The sequence below is a fragment of the Nomascus leucogenys genome, chromosome 3 (genome assembly GCF_006542625.1).
Source record: "Nomascus leucogenys isolate Asia chromosome 3, Asia_NLE_v1, whole genome shotgun sequence".
Classification (NCBI taxonomy): Eukaryota; Metazoa; Chordata; class Mammalia; order Primates; family Hylobatidae; genus Nomascus; species Nomascus leucogenys.
This window is the reverse complement of record NC_044383.1, coordinates 60,217,361-60,233,388: the sequence shown is the minus strand read 5'-3', so window position 1 is coordinate 60,233,388 and position 16,028 is coordinate 60,217,361. Positions and strand designations below refer to the sequence as shown.

The window sequence follows — 16,028 nt, the reverse complement described above, 5'->3', positions numbered from 1 at the left end:
CATACTACATACTTAGTAAATATTAAATAAATAAACATATGTAAGGTTCAATAAAAAAGCACAAAGTTCTAAGATACAATTCCCACCATTTGAAAATAGGAATGAGGCAGCAGTAGAGTTTAGCCCAGACATCTAATAACAGGCCATAAAGATACTCATAATTAGGGAACAGGAGTAAGATATGAACAAACACCAAAACATTAAATGTTTTCATGACATACCTTAATATTAACTAATTTTTTTATTTTTACATGTTGTATAAAAGAAAGAATATTTATTCATATTAATGTCAATTTTTTTTCCATTGGATCAGTATATTTCATGTATATCCCCATCCAATGTTATTGACTAACTATCAAAGACTGTTAAAGACAGCACTTCCAGCTATACTCTAAAAGGTTCTTTTTTGTTATCTAAAAAGTTAATTATTTTGGAAAAAAGCTAGAAACAAATTATCTAGCTAAAATTATTAATAATGACACATGTTGAAAGAAAGGTAAACAGAAACAACTCAGGCATTATAACATACCCCTGCCATAAGAAGGCAGAGAAAGTTAGAAGGGTTAACTAAAACAAAAATAAAGAAACTAGCAATGACTGCCTGCTCACAGAAAAGCCTGGGCACCTTCTGTTTTTAAGAAAAATGTTAGCAATCATTAATATGTGGAGTTTCCAAATAATTATACCTTACAAGCCAAGTGCATAATTAGAGAGAGGCTTCAAAATATTTGAGGTGGAAGTAGAGAAAGTTAGAGAATGCATATATTCATTTAGGAATTTCAAATGCACACTGTAAATATTAGTATACATTAGCACTCATCATGGAAAACAATGTCAACTTGTACATTCATCCTTACAAATAAAGTTGGAATAGACTAAAACCACGCCGGCATCCTTTTTACTCTGACTACATTTACAATCGTGGCATGAAGTTTGAAGAATTAATTCTTAAATACTTAAACTTATCTTTCACTAGGCACCTGAATTTAGTAATAACTTTAGGAAAAACTACTGTCTAGAGTTTATCAGGAAAATGTTTTCAAAAATTTTTTCAGTTTTACTTTTGAGTGTCAGCAAACAGTCCAGTTTCAAATAAAAACTCATGAATTTCACTAATCCTCACCAAGCCCCCCAAAATGAGAAGGGAAAATACAGACACACAGAATGTTTCAAGGTATCAAAAAAACTACCAAGAAAAAACTGATACATTATCTAAGCTAAAAGCAAACAGAACTAGAGACAACTTAGTAACGAAAAGTAGGAAAGGCCAGGCACAGTGGCTCATGCCTGTAATCCCAGCACTTTGGGAGGCCAAGGCGGGTGGATCACCTGAGGTCAGGAGTTCAAGACCAGCCTGGCCAACATGGTGAAACCCCATCTCTACTAAAAACACAAAAAACTGGCCGAGCATGGTGGTGTGCATCTGTAATCCCAGACACTCAGGAAGCTGAGGCAGAAGAATTGTTTGAACCCAGGAGGCAGAGGTTGCAGTGAAACTCCGTCTCAAAAAAAGAAAAGTAGAAAAAAACGAGAACCAACAATTGATGAATAACTAATATCCTAATAATGAAAAAAAGTTTTAAAAAGTAGAGGGAAAAATTGTAACAGATTTATTCCCCTTCTAAATATTAGTGTAACATTTAGATTTAACAAATATAGTGTGTTAACTACAGCCGTACTTTTTTTTTCTTTTAAGGGCACATGTATTAAAACAAGCACCCTAGATTTTTATAGTTAATATTTTTGCTTCTTTAGTGAATGGATTCTTAAAATCTTGTTCAAACAAGTACAATGCAATCTCATAGATTTAAATATCAAAAACAAAGATACAAAACAAACCTATTTCCCAGGAAGTGACCACTAATTTAAGCATGGGCCCAAAACAATACTTAATCTAACAGAAAGTTCATAATTCCATGAAAATACTTTAGAAATTTTAATTATACTTTAAGTTCTAGGGTACATGTGCACAACGTGCAGGTTTGTTACATATGTATAAAGATGAAATGTTTTCCCACAAAATCTAAATAAATCAAACATCCTCAATTCTAAACTAAAAAAATCTCCAATTCAAACAGTAATTATACCACGGATAATTATATGACCTCTATACATTAGAATACACACATATACATATATATCATTATCTATTTAAACTTAACAGCTTTCAGAAAGAAAAATATCCCAGAAATTTATAATTATGTACTGTACATTTGGAATTATACTACACTGTTTTAAAATAAAAAGAATATCCAGAAATTCTGAAAATGTCAACATCTCTTATCCAAGAAACACAGCTATATACAGAGCCAAAAGAAATTACACATTTTTATAGAATTTAATTCTAAAATGACACTTATTTCTCAGAGAAAATGACCTCATAATGTTACAATCAACCATTTAATTATCTATGTCTAACATTATTAAAAGTGTATTTCTTCTTGCCCAATAATAAAAAGCAGAGAAAACCCAATGATACCAGTAAAATTAGTCATTTTCTCTAGAAATAATGTTTCAACCCAAAATATAAAATGTGAATTAAGTTTATACTTTGAAAAAATGTAGAATCACTGGTAGGTATCCTATTTACTAAGCTACCCGAAAATATCTCTTACTTGTTTACCAGCCATCTTCCCAAGAAACCTCATGAACAAAGCTCTCTGGAACCAAACTGCGGAGCTTCAAATCCCAGCTTCAGCACTTACAGGCTATGTTACTTCACCTCTTTGAACCTTGATTTTTCACCCATGAAAACCATAGATAATACTACTTATCTCACAGGATTGTTTGAGAGATCAAAGGAAGTTACTAAATGTAAATCACTTAAAATAGAGTCTGACAGGCCGGGCGCTGTGGCTCACGCCTGTAATCCCAGCACTTTGGGAGGCCGAGGCAGGTGGATCACAAGATCAGGAGTTCAAGACCAGCCTGGCCCAAATGGTGAAACCCCGTCTCTACTAAATATATACAAAAATTAGCCGGATGTGGTGGCAGGCGCCTGTAATCCCAGCTACTTGGGAGGCTGAGGCAGGAGAATCACTTGAACCCGGGAGGTGGAGGTTGTGGTGAGCCAATATCATGCCACTGCACTCCAGCCTGGGTGACAGAATAAGACTCCGTCTCAAAAAAAAAAAAAAAAAATAGAGTCTGACACATAGCAAATGTTCAATAGATGTTAGTTACTATCTTTATAACATATTGTTTGGCACACACTAAGTGCTCAATTAAAATTTGCTAAATAAATGGTGTACAGAAAAAAAAAATGTGGTTTTCACAGCAATCAGAGTATATCTAATTTTCATAGTAATCAGAATAAATTTAAACCTAACTACAAAAATATTTTCAAATTATTTACCCCATTTGGACCAGGGATCGTGGCTCATGCCTGCAATCCCAGCACTTTGGGAGGCTGGGCAGGTGGATCACTTGAGGCCAGGAGTTTAAGACCAGCCTGGCCAACATGGCGAAACCCCATCTCTACTAAAAATACAAAAAGAACTAGCCAGGCATGGTGGCTGCATGTCTGTATTCCTAGCTACTTGGGAGGCTGAGGGACGAGAATCGCTTGAACCCAGGAGGCGGAAGTTGCAGTGAACCGAGATCATGCCACTGTACTCCAGCCTGGGCAACAGAGTGAGCCTCTATCTCAATAAAATAATATATAAATATATATAAATATATATAAATATATATATATAAATATATATAAATATATATAAATATATATAAATATATATATATAAATATATATAAATATATATATATAAATATATATATATAAATATATATAAATATATATAAATATATAAATATATATATAAATATATATATAAATATATATATAAATATATATATAAATATATATATAAATATATATATAAATATATATATAAATATATATATAAATATATATAAATATATATAAATATATATATAAATATATATAAATATATATATAAATATATATAAATATATATATAAATATATATAAATATATATATAAATATATATAAATATATATATATAAATATATATATAAAATAAAATAAAAATTATTTACCCAATTTAGCCCAATTCAGGAAGTTATTTTATAATCATGCATTATTAAGATAAATGAAATACTATTTCATTCAAATATTTAAGTACTAAAGCTAAATACTGGGGCTATAACAAAAGAGACAGTTCCTGAGTCACAGAAGCTTAAGCTAGTAAGAAACTTAAAAGTAATTTGCATAATTTAAAGGAAACTCAGAAACCTTTAGTCCACACCCTTCATTTTTAAAATGAGGAACCTCAAGTCCAGAAAAGTTAAGTGGTTTGGCTAAAGGTCCACAGCTAGACAGTTAAGGGTCAAGACTAGAATTCAGATCTTATAATTCCCAGCCTAATTCACTACACCATACTGACTCAAAGTACTCAATATGAAACGGAGATTAGGATCCCGATCTGCCACTAACAAAAGCCCTTCTCAATTATTTACTTATTGCATTAATGCAAATCAAATAAGCTTCAAGGGAGTTACAAGCAGCAAAAAATATATAACCTATTATGATTACTTAAAGCATTTGCAGGGTTGCTGAATTAATAGTTCTTATGTCAGTTTTAAGTCTGCTTCTAGTCTATCAGGTTAGATGTCACATTCTCAGCCTCTATGTTGTATTTCCATTCTCATTCATTCCCAGATACAAAAATAAAACACAATATATATCAGACTGCCAAGTGTGCCAGAAATTTGAAAGGAAAAAAAAATCTGCAAAGTAAGATTATATTTACCTTAAATGTACCATTTTGATTTTTCATGTAAGAAACCAAAAATATATCCACTGGTAGAAGTGCTGATGTGATAAGTGCAATTGCTAGAGAAAAAATTGCTGTTATGGTGGAGACAACTTCACTTTCCCGCCGACTTTGGTATTTACGAACATATATCCAGCAGAATGCCAAAATAGCCTGAAATAGAACAAAAAGAGATGTTTGTTACTACCCAATGTATTTTCTCTGATTTTTGGATGTGTTTGAAAGTTTCTAGCAGGAAACCTTATGTGAGGTAAAGGTTATTTTAGTTGTGTAAGGAAAGCCCACTATCCCTTAAAAACTTGTCCAAGATGTATAATTTTCAAAGCCTACTTCATGAATGCAGTACATCACGTAGGCATACCCACACAATACTATTAATAACAGTGCTCAGCTACATATTTCCTCATCAAACACAGTGCAAACACTAATGGTTTCACACATCACAGTTATAACTAGCTTTGAATATTTTTTCCCTGTAGATCTTTCCAACCTAAAGGAGATATGAGTAGAAGCTGTTCTATTCTAGGCTTATTACTGAAGCATTACAGAATATAACTTGGATGAAAATTAACCTCTGTCCTGTTCTGACAGTGCAAGAATAGCATTGAGCTAAAGATTAACTGCCAGTAATCACCATGCAATTATCACATTATACTATAATTTAAATTTTAAAGAGCATGAAACAAAGAAAAGTCAATGCTGAAAATGGATACATGTGCACAGCAAGGAGCTTTCCAGTGAAAAAAGTTCACTCAGAGGTAGAGATTGACATCTCTAGTCAGCCAGGTACTCTTAAGAGTTCCCAATGCCATTCTAGTGACTAACACAGAGCATAGGACTTTAATGATTCTCTAATGTTAGGAGCCATCAGAATCACTTGGAGGAACTGTTAAAGCACAGATTGCTAGGCCCCATCCTCCGAGTTTCAGATTCAAGAAGTCTGGAGTGGAGCCAGAAAATCTGCATTTGTAACAGCTTCCCCAGGTGAGGTTGCTGCTGGTCCGGGGCTATATTTTGAGAACTTCTACTCTACTCATAGGGAGTTGCAGACAGAGACTATGTTATTTCAGCCTTCACTGTGAGTCAGAATCACCTGGGTAACTTTTAAGTACCCTTATACCTTCCCTACATTCCCCAATCAATTCTATCAATGGAGAATAAGGCTCCTCCAGGCATCAGTACTTTAAATGCCTGAGGATTTCAATCTGAGCCAAACTTGAGAACCATTATTCTAAATAAGAGCTCTGGTAGTTTTAAAAGCCTTGTTTTGACCTTTCACTTTTTCAACAGATTCATTGGTTACTTTCTTTCTGAGCATCCTACAGTTCCAGGGCCCAAATGAAACTAATAAAACCACCAAACTAGTTTTGCAGCTTCCAAATCCTTCTACCGCAAGCAAGATACAAGAACAATTCCATCATCTCAGAAAATTCCTTTGTCCCCCTGTAGTTAACCCCTCTCTCTGCCCCCAGCCCTTGAGACAGGAATAATGCATGGTGGTCACAAGGGCTAAAAAATTCCTGAAAGCAGTTTTCCATGACTAGAGGCTAAGGGCTAATAAGACCCTGAAAAACCAGGGTGTGGACCAAGCTGGTTAAGACCCACTGGACCCAACATGGCAATGGATTTGACCTAGGTTTAACCTAGGACCTCATTATATGCTCATTAACATGCCCAATCACACACCTACCAGCACCATGGCAGTTCCAAGACCACTCATATTTGATGTAAAAATGGGTGGCACCACAATTTCAAGAAGTCTCTACTTTTTTCCAGGAATTTTCTTGAATATTTTCCTTGGATAAAGAAAACCATAAAGGTAGAAACTCCAAATCTCATTGTGTGTCTCTCTCTCAAGAATGCCCACACGAGTGTGCACTTTTCCCTTTAATAAATCTCCACACTTACACTATTTTCTGACTTGCCCTTTAATGTCTTCTCATGACAGTGTCAAGAGCCTGAAAACCAGCTGGGGTTGAGATCCCACCAGTGTTTGGGGATCTCCCTCAGCCCACCAGTATCACCCTGACAACCACTATCTGTTTTCTGTCCCTATAGTTTCTGCCTTTTCTAGAATATCATAATGCCTTCATATAGTATGTTGTCTTTTCAGTCTGGCTAGTGTCATTTGGCACAGTGCATTTAAAACCCATCCAAGCTGCTGCATGTCATTCCTTCATACTGCTGGCCCTTCAACTGGTGACAGAATAGCATGAAAGAATTGAGTGAGAAGGGAGTTAAGACTTTGGAACAAACAAACAAACAAAATGGATCTAGGCTCAATTTCTTGATTTTGGGAAATTTATTTTTCATAAAATGTTACTTTGTATTAATATTTGAGTTTGTTTTTAAAGGAATTCATAAATATTTTTAACATTCCCCAAATTTATTCTGAAGTCTTTGAAAGCTGAGCCTCATCTTTATATCCTTAGCAGTACTTGACAGAAAGTGTTCCAATAAATTTATTGGATTTCAAGAATGAAAGAAAACCTGCATTTTGTAGGTACTACTGCAAACAAAGGATTTTGCCAATATCAGGCAGACAAGCTAGGAAAGGGCAACCAGGCAGAAGAGTTAAGCCAGAGATTCCCAAACTTTTTGGTCTCAGAATCCCTTTATAATGGTTTTAAAACTGATAACCTTAAAGAGCTTTTTGTTCACGTTAACAATCATTACTACAATATAAAATAAAACCAAGTATCCTCGTCTATAGGAATACTTCTTTCATAACAAGTTATAAGTATTAAATGAGATATAAAGGGTTTACCATAGTGGCTGGCCATAGTAACTGCTTAACGAATAGTAGTAGTTGTTATTAGAGAATTTGATACAAGAAACAAATATATAACTCTGTTAACAATTATAAGGAAAAGTTTCAAATAGTCCCCCCAGCTTCTCCCAAAAGATTCAAAATAAATTGATCTGAACATTGAGATTTTTAAAACTCCCCAGGTGGTTCTGATGAAAGGTCAAGGTTGCGAACCACTGGGGCAGAAGAAGGAATGAGAAGAGATGAATCTTTATTAAACTAATGAGAATAGATGATATACTGTATGGGATCTTGTTAAACTGCAGATTCTGATTCAGTAGGACTGGGGTCACATATCTGGTTTTTCTAACAAGTTCCCAGATGATGCCCACACTTTAAGGAACAAGAATAAATTTGCTTTACAAAAATGGAGAGTCTCCTATTGTAATGGCAAATACAATTTAAAGGTGGTGTGAGCCAAATTACAGAGGACATTGAAGCTAGATAGAACAGTTTAGATTTGATATAGTAAAGACAGACATAGTTAGATTACAGGCATGAGGTACCAAATCTAACAATTCCTTATGTGTGAAGAAACTGAAGTCCATTCTTTTTGCCCAAAATCACAAAGGTAGGCAACATTCATGTCCTGATTCTTTTTTTTTTTTTTTTTGAGACAAGGTTTCCCTCTGTCACCCAGGCACTATCAGAGCTTGCTGCAACTGCCTCCACAAACCACCTCCTGGGCTCAGCCTTCCAAGTAGCTGGAACCTCAGGCATTTGCCACCTCACCCGGCTAATTTTTTGTATTTTTAGTAGGGATGGGGTTTTGCCATGCTGCCCAGGCTGGTCTCAAACTCCTGAGCTCAACTGATCCACCTGCCTCAGCCTCCCAAAGTGCTGGGATTACAGGTGTGGGCCACCACACCTGGCCCATGTCCTGAATCTTTAGTAGATGATTGGCAGAAGTTCTCCAAGTGTGAAATCCCTAGACCCTGGTAGTCCCCAGAATACTTTCTGGAGATTCAGAAGTTGAAAACTATTCTTATAATAAATACTAAGATGCTATTTGCCTTTTTCACTGTGCTGACATTTGCACTCATGGTTCATGGCCACAGTGGGTAAAACTACTGGTGCATTAGCGTGAATCAAGACAGTGGCACCAAACTGCACCAGTAATCATTGTATTCTTCACCACAAGCTCAAAAAGGGACAATTTAAATTAAGACTGTGCTTCACAAAGCAGTATAAATTTATTTTATTGAAATTCAACCTTTGACTCTTTTTCATACTTTGTGGGGTAAAATATGAAGCATGCATACATAAAGTCCTTCTGCTGCATACCAAGATGTGACGGCTATCTCCAGGAAAAGTTTAGAGTTAAAAGCTAAACCAACCACTCTTCAAGGACACCATTTTTACTTGAAAGAACAACTGTCGAACTGTTTATTCAGACTTCGCTTTTTGGCAGATTTTGTCAAATGAACAAAGGGAATCTATCACTTAAAGAAAAACTGACAGTATTTGATACCAATGATAATTATGAATCAAACTTCAAATGAAAATTGGAGATTGAAAGACTTACATCCACAACTATGAGCTTGACAACTCTTCAATAAGACATTTCTGACAAGATCAGTTGTGATTTAATGAAATATGGTATTTTGATATTGTGTAATGAAATGTATCCATATTTAAAAGATGTGCATAACTCAGTAAACCAACATTTTCTAAGTGGCCATGGCATCATATTATAAAACCATGCATGGGTAAAAGATCCTTTCAAAGTGCAAGATGGGCTAATGGATTTTAATGTAACAATGAATGAAAAGCTCATTGATAGGGTTTCAGATTCCACCTTGCAACTGACAAGAATCTTCCACTTGTTGAGCTTTGGTGTAGTATCAAAAAACATCCCCAATTATCTGAAAAATGCTCCTCTGTTTCTGACTACCTATCATTGCAGCTGTATTTTCTCCATACACTTCGACTAAAATAACATACCCCAAACGACTGAATGTAGAAGCCAACAAAGAAACCAGCCTTTCTTCTAATAAACCAGGATTTAAAGAGATTTGCAGAAATTTAAACAAAAGTCCTTCTTCCTAATGCTTTTATCCACGACAACATTCAAGTGTCAAACTCCTAATTCCCTTCTGATTTTATTTGTCCTTGCTGTAATATTGCCAACTTAAATGGCTTCTCTTCTTCATCTGTCCAAACTCTACCACAATTCTCATTTTCTTCCAATATTGTTGTCTATTCTATTTATAGTCATACTTTGGCTTTCGGTCCATAAAATACATGTTTCAAGAATTTCAGTTTTCTCACTTATCTTCAGGCCCTCTTTAAAGCCGTATTTTGTTTGGTTTACATCCTCTTACAATTCACACCACTTCCGTACCGTAAATGTTTATTAATTTATAACTGCCAAGATAGTCTCACTTTACTTTCATACATTACATGCTTATTTATTTTCTTCTAAACAAACTAAATCTGATGGACTGGAAAAGCCAGGGGGCTCTCCAAATACAGGACTGGGTGGCCGCAGAGACCACACCACAGTCAACCTTTAGGGTTTCATTTCCTCCAAGAGAGGACTAACATGTTCCAGGGTAAAGGCAGTGTTTTTATCTGTGACAGTGATGGCAGTAACAAGAGGATCCTTTTCATAAATTTGCACACCATTCTTTTCTTTTCTTTTTCAGTCTCTACTGCAAAAATTTACTAGAACATACTACATAGGTACCAGACACCGACTGGATCTGACAATTAAAGTAAAACCAAACAAGCCTGATTTCCAGAACTGGAGGTTTTTGTTTTGCAATGCAAAAAGGTCAAAATACATGGGAACAGAATGTAACTACAGGCTCGGACGATGAGAAAAGAGAAGATTTGAGAAGGTAGAGAAGTTATGAAAGGAAATAAATTGAACTCCCAAATAAACCAAAGGGTTTTAATATGAATAGGGAAGTAACAGCCAGGCCACTTTGAGCCATTTCTATCTATACTTTGCTCACTGAATATGCAGAAATAAGATCGTTGGAAAAGAAAGCACCTAAGGTCAGACAGGTAGTAGCATACACTCTGGTAATAAAGAGGGCTACAGCTCCGCCCTCCACAGGTATCTACACCAATCAAAAAAAGATTAGAAGAGAATGTGACACCTGGAAGTCAGAACGAGCAACTCACGTCATCAAGGCAGAATCACACAATGGGCACAGAGGTTGGAGACTCACTAGCCCCAAGGGTAGGGGACATGAGGGAAAAAACATACAGAGAAGGCGACAAGTAAACAACGCCAGCGTCTACTTAACTTGCAAAGATCCAGCGCTGCCGCCCCACACCGTGTGCCACTGTTTTACAGGGGACGAAAGGCCACCACATGCTTCTCAACCCCGAGGGTCTCTTCCGCCCCCCAAACCCCACCGGCCCCATTGCCCAAGTCAGGGATGACGGCAAGAGCTTCCAAAAAGGACCCTTCAACCCTAGACGTCATCGGTGAAACGAAAGCAAAAGGGACCGGAAATCGACACCCCCCTGCCCCCGCCGCCCGCCCAAGCCCCCAACGCTAAGGAGCCCTCCACAGTCCAAGCTAAAAGCGGGGCGGGGCGAAGGGGATCACCGGGGCCCGGAGAGGCCAACTGCAGGGCCTGCCCCTCCCTTCCTCCGCCAGTCCAAACATGGGGAAAACTCCAAGTGCCTCCCCTACCAGTAGTAAGAGGCCGAATATGCACCAGCCGATCACCAGCTCCGCCGAGGCCGCGCCAGGAGTCGCCATCTTCGCTGACGGTCCAGACCGACCTGAGCGCCCGGGGTGGGGAAAGGGGAGGGGAAAGGGGAAAGAGCACGAGACACACTGCACCCGCGCACCCTAAAGGTTAAAAGGGCGGAGCGGGAGGAGCAAGTGGTTGCCAAGGAGACTGGACCCACTAGCGTCCCCTGGCGGCGAGCCGAGCGGGGGCGGGGCAGCAACGACTGCTCAGGGGCGGGGCGCGTCCGGACGCAGTGACATCACCACGCTGCCTGCGCTGGCTTCCGTGCCAGCTGAGATGTGGGAGGGCTGCAGAGCAGGGTGTTGGCTCATAGCAGGGCAACCTTATTGGGATATTTGACTCAACCTAAGCTGATAGACTGGAACAACAAGGGAACTCCACAAAGAATGGGCTAGGTGGACCTGGAGATCCAAGTCAGTTTTAGAGGTTTATACTTCTTCACCAAAAGGAAGTTTGGCCCTCCTGTACAAGGCAGAATGTGTGTGATTAGTAGAACTCCTTACCAGGTTGCAAGAATGGCTGATGTCAGGCCTCTGAGCCCAAGCTAAGCCATCATATCCCCAGCGACCTGCACGTATACATCCAGATGGCCTGAAGCAACTGAAGATCCACAGAAGTGAAAATAGCTTAACTGATGACATTCCACCATTGTGATTTGTTTCTGCCCCACCCTAACTTATCGATGTTCTTTATAATCCCCCCCCACCCTTAAGAAGTTTCTTTGTAATTCTCCCCACCCTTGAGAATGTACTTCGTGAGATCCACCCCCGGCCCCCAAAACATTGCTCTTAACTCCACCGCCCATCCGAAAAACTACAAAAACCAGTGATAATCCCACCATCCTTTGCCGACTCTCCTTTCAGACTCAGCCCGCCTGCACCTAGGTGAAATAAACAGACATGTGGCTCACACAAAGCCTGTTTGGTGGTCTCTTCACAGGAACGCGTAAGACAGCTGACTCTGAATAAAAGTTGACTAGGTGCCCAAGTCACTCTAATCTACTGGCACTGGTTCCCAGCCGGAATAACTAGTTGGCTGGACATGAACTTATCACATGATGTTATAGCGTTTCTATTCAGATGTATGCATGCCTGTGAATTTCCACGATAGCTTTGTACGTAAAGGTATATGCATCAGCAAACAAAACACACTGCCATAGGCCCACAATGAAGAAGAAGGAGGAAACTCTTGGGATGGCTTACCTGAGTCCACAGGGGTGTGAGTGCATGTTTCACCACTGTGATGTAGTCAAGAAACAACTCTGTAAGAAAAAATACCATCGTCTTTTTCCAATGTATTATGTGGTGATGAGTTATCCTCTACCTAGAATCTACTTCCGACTGGAAGCCTGCTGTAGGGAAAAAGTAGGATGGTCCTTCCTGTCTGGACAGAATAAGAAGGGAAGAAGAGAATAGGGGAGAATACAGTTTTAACTTGAACTGGTACCATCATAAGCTGGCTTTAAGCCCTCTAGACCTGCAAATGTTTGAATTTCACTCTTTCTCCCTTAATAATTCATATCCCTGGAGACCTCCGTCATAGCTTTCTTAAAGTGAGGAGAGATATCGCTTCCAGGTTGATATGTCTATTCCAGGTTGTATAGCGCACCCTTGACATAAGTAACTACTTCTTAGAAAAAGACTCCGTTTACATTTCAAAAGGAATCATGCCAAAAGGGACCAGATGCTCACCTAATCAATAGAGACTGCACCCAACCAGATAAGGACATAACCAGGCACACTCTTTTATTATTATTATTATTATTATTATTATTATTAATATTACACTTTAAGTTCTAGGGTACATGTGCACAACGTGCAGGTTTGTTATATATGTATACATGTACCATGTTGGTGTGCTGCACCCATTAACTAGTCTATTACATTAGGTATATCTCCTAATGCTATCCTTCCCCCCTTTCCCCCACCCTACAACAGGCCCCAGTGTGTGACGTTCCCCATCCTGTGTCTAGGTGTTCTCATTGTTCAATTCCCACCTATGAGTGAGAACATGTGGTGTTTGTTTTTCTGTCCTTGCAATAGTTTGCTGAGAATGATGTTTTCCAGTTTCATCCATGTCCCTACAAAGGACATGAACTCATCCTTTTTTATGGCTGCATAGTATTCTATGGTATATATGTGCCACATTTTCTTAATCCAGTCTATCATTGATGGACATTTGGGTTGGTTCCAAGTCTTTGCTATTGCAGGCACACTCTTTATTATCAGTCATCACCAGAGGACTCTGAGGCTATAAAAAGAGTAGAACTTCACCAGCTCGAGATAGCCATCTTAACAGACACTGTCTTACTGTCACTCATCATCAGCATCTAGCATCTGCCACCAAAGGCTCTGCTCAAATCAAAGACTCTTCCTTGCAAAATGTTAATATGCATCCTGATCAGTCCAGGACACTCTCCTTGTCCATGTTGCTCTCCTTGGATTGGTTAATCCCATTTTCCTAACCTTTCTCTTGATGTTAAATGTTATTTTCTTTTAGAATGTTTAGCCTATAATATTTATATGTTGATTAAGTATACTACTATGTATGGTTTGCACTACTGACTGACTTGTGGAGTGGCTAGAGCTCTGTGTCCTTGGTTCTGACTACCAGATGAATGGGTACTACTAAGGAAAATTATCTCCTTCAGACCTCCATACAGCTCATGGCTTTTATAATTGAAATAGCGTCAACGAAAGTCTGACTGTGGAAAGACACAAACTTGCAGGGACTTGAGCCACTGACAGGTAGTCACTTATATCTCCTCCACAAGCCCCAGAGCATACTGAGGTGTACTTAATTATGCCTTTTCCTGCTGAGGTCTTGTAATCTTCTTCTAGAAGCTCACTTAAGTTGGAGGAGAGGCCTAAGACAACCCCAAGCCAGTTCTTCCCCTTTCCCCAAATAGTCTAAATCCCCTCTGTAGGAATGATGATACATACCTTGCACCAACAGCTTTGGGAGCACAGGCCAATCCCAATGTAGCTCCATTCTCCTAATTCTACAATCAAAGGAATCAGCCCTTTTTGATTATACCCAAGAAAGTCAGCCCCTGACGCTACAGTCCACTGTAGTTCTGTCTCCTGGGTCAGACACTAGCCCTCTGTGTCCTCAATTTCAGGGGACATATTTCAAATTCTCCAAGTAGCTCCCTTGAGGCCTCCCTTACTAGGCTAAGTGTTAGAAGGTAACACCCCACTCCAACCCACCCACCCCTCCACCTCACCCACAAATACACCACCCTTTGGAATTAAGGATGGAATTCCACAGATCAGCAACAGTTCTCATTAAATAAATCTGTATATGAATCTTCTCCTCTTGCTAATACATTTGTAGAAATTTTATTTGGCTGAGAGTCTAAGAGTTATAGAATAAATTCTTGAATCCCTTTTTAAGTATGCATATAAGGGAGAATTCATAGTTAGAATGCAGACAAGTAAAGATAAAAATCTGTCCCTCCTCCATGGAAGCCCTGGGGCCTCTGTTTTTTCTGGGGACCGGGATCCAGGTCTCCTGCCTACCTGGAGGTAAGAAAGGGAGCCCAGAGGAGGGACCCAGTGAAAGGGTTCTGGAGCTGAAAGGAAAAAGACTTCCCTAAGGATTTTGAGGACGGTCAAAATTTGCTGAAGTGTCCCATTTCTGGAGAACCCTGCCATCTCCATGACTGCAAGCCCATGTTAGCCCACTGGAGAATGAGATACCATGGGGAGGAAAGCCAAACTGCTCCAGTTGACAGCCAACTCACACTCAGACGCAGAGCCGCCTAGTCAACAGCAGCTGATCACATATGCCTGAAGGAGCCCACCTGAGCCCAGAAGAATGGCCCAGTTGAGCCCTGCCCAAATGGCTGAGCAACTCCATCATGAGCTAGTAAGTCTTGCATGGTTTGTTATGCAATAGCTAACTAATACATGTACCCAGTGTGAATGGGATGCCTGGATTCAATGACAGGTTGATTACTAGTTACCTGAAAACAGAAAGCACCCTACAGGTACAGATCTCATTTTCCCCCTTATTTAAAGTTGGATCTCTTGTTAGATGGTGGTGAGTTATACCGAAATGCATGTAGATGTGTGCATGTGATTGGTGCTTAAATTACACAGTCCCCCATGCCACAGGAGGAAACAGCCACGGCCTGACCATTAGGGCCAAGGCCAAATAGCAAATAGCAAAATAAGAAGTTTACCTTTAATCTATTTCCTCCATACCTAAACTTTGGAGATCAAGGATGTAGACAGATCATTGAGTTTCCTTTTTCGGGGGCCTTGTCATCCTTTGTTTACTGTCTGATCTCTGGAAGGAAGATGGACACCAGGTGGGCAGCAGTGGTACCTGTGGACACTTTCTTCTTGCAACTCCTGCTTTCTAGGGGCAAAATCTCTCACCCTTGGGCCTGAGGAGAGTTGTTGGGAGGCAGAGGCTGTTCCCTCACTTCTGGCAGAAACGAGTGTTTCAGGCCCTTCACCTTCCTTAGATCAAGAGAGTCAGAGCCCTCAGAGCTGCACTTCAGTGTGGCAGCCACCAGCCACGTGGGGCTGCTGAGCACATGGAATAGGCTGCTCTGAACTGACATGTGCTGAAAACTTAAAACATAAACAGAGTTGCCAAGATTTAGTACCAAAAGCTATATACTTCATTAACAATTGTATATTGATTACATATTAAAATGATAATATTTGGGATATATTGGGTCAAATAAATTATTA

At 39.0% G+C, this 16,028-nt stretch overlaps 1 protein-coding gene across 1 annotated transcript in view; it reads right to left on the bottom strand.

Annotated features, from left to right (window-relative positions):
- LMBRD1 (LMBR1 domain containing 1) overlaps positions 1–11,602 on the bottom strand; it is a 123,744-nt gene extending 112,142 nt beyond the window's left edge. The window contains exons 1-2 of the mRNA XM_003271088.3: positions 11,259–11,602; positions 4,774–4,950 (exon numbers count right to left, since the gene is read on the bottom strand). Of these exons, the coding sequence (XP_003271136.1) occupies positions 4,774–4,950; positions 11,259–11,327 (246 nt within the window). The 5' untranslated portion in view covers positions 11,328–11,602. The remainder of the gene's footprint in view (positions 1–4,773; positions 4,951–11,258) is intronic.
- Positions 11,603–16,028: the final 4,426 nt, after the last annotated feature.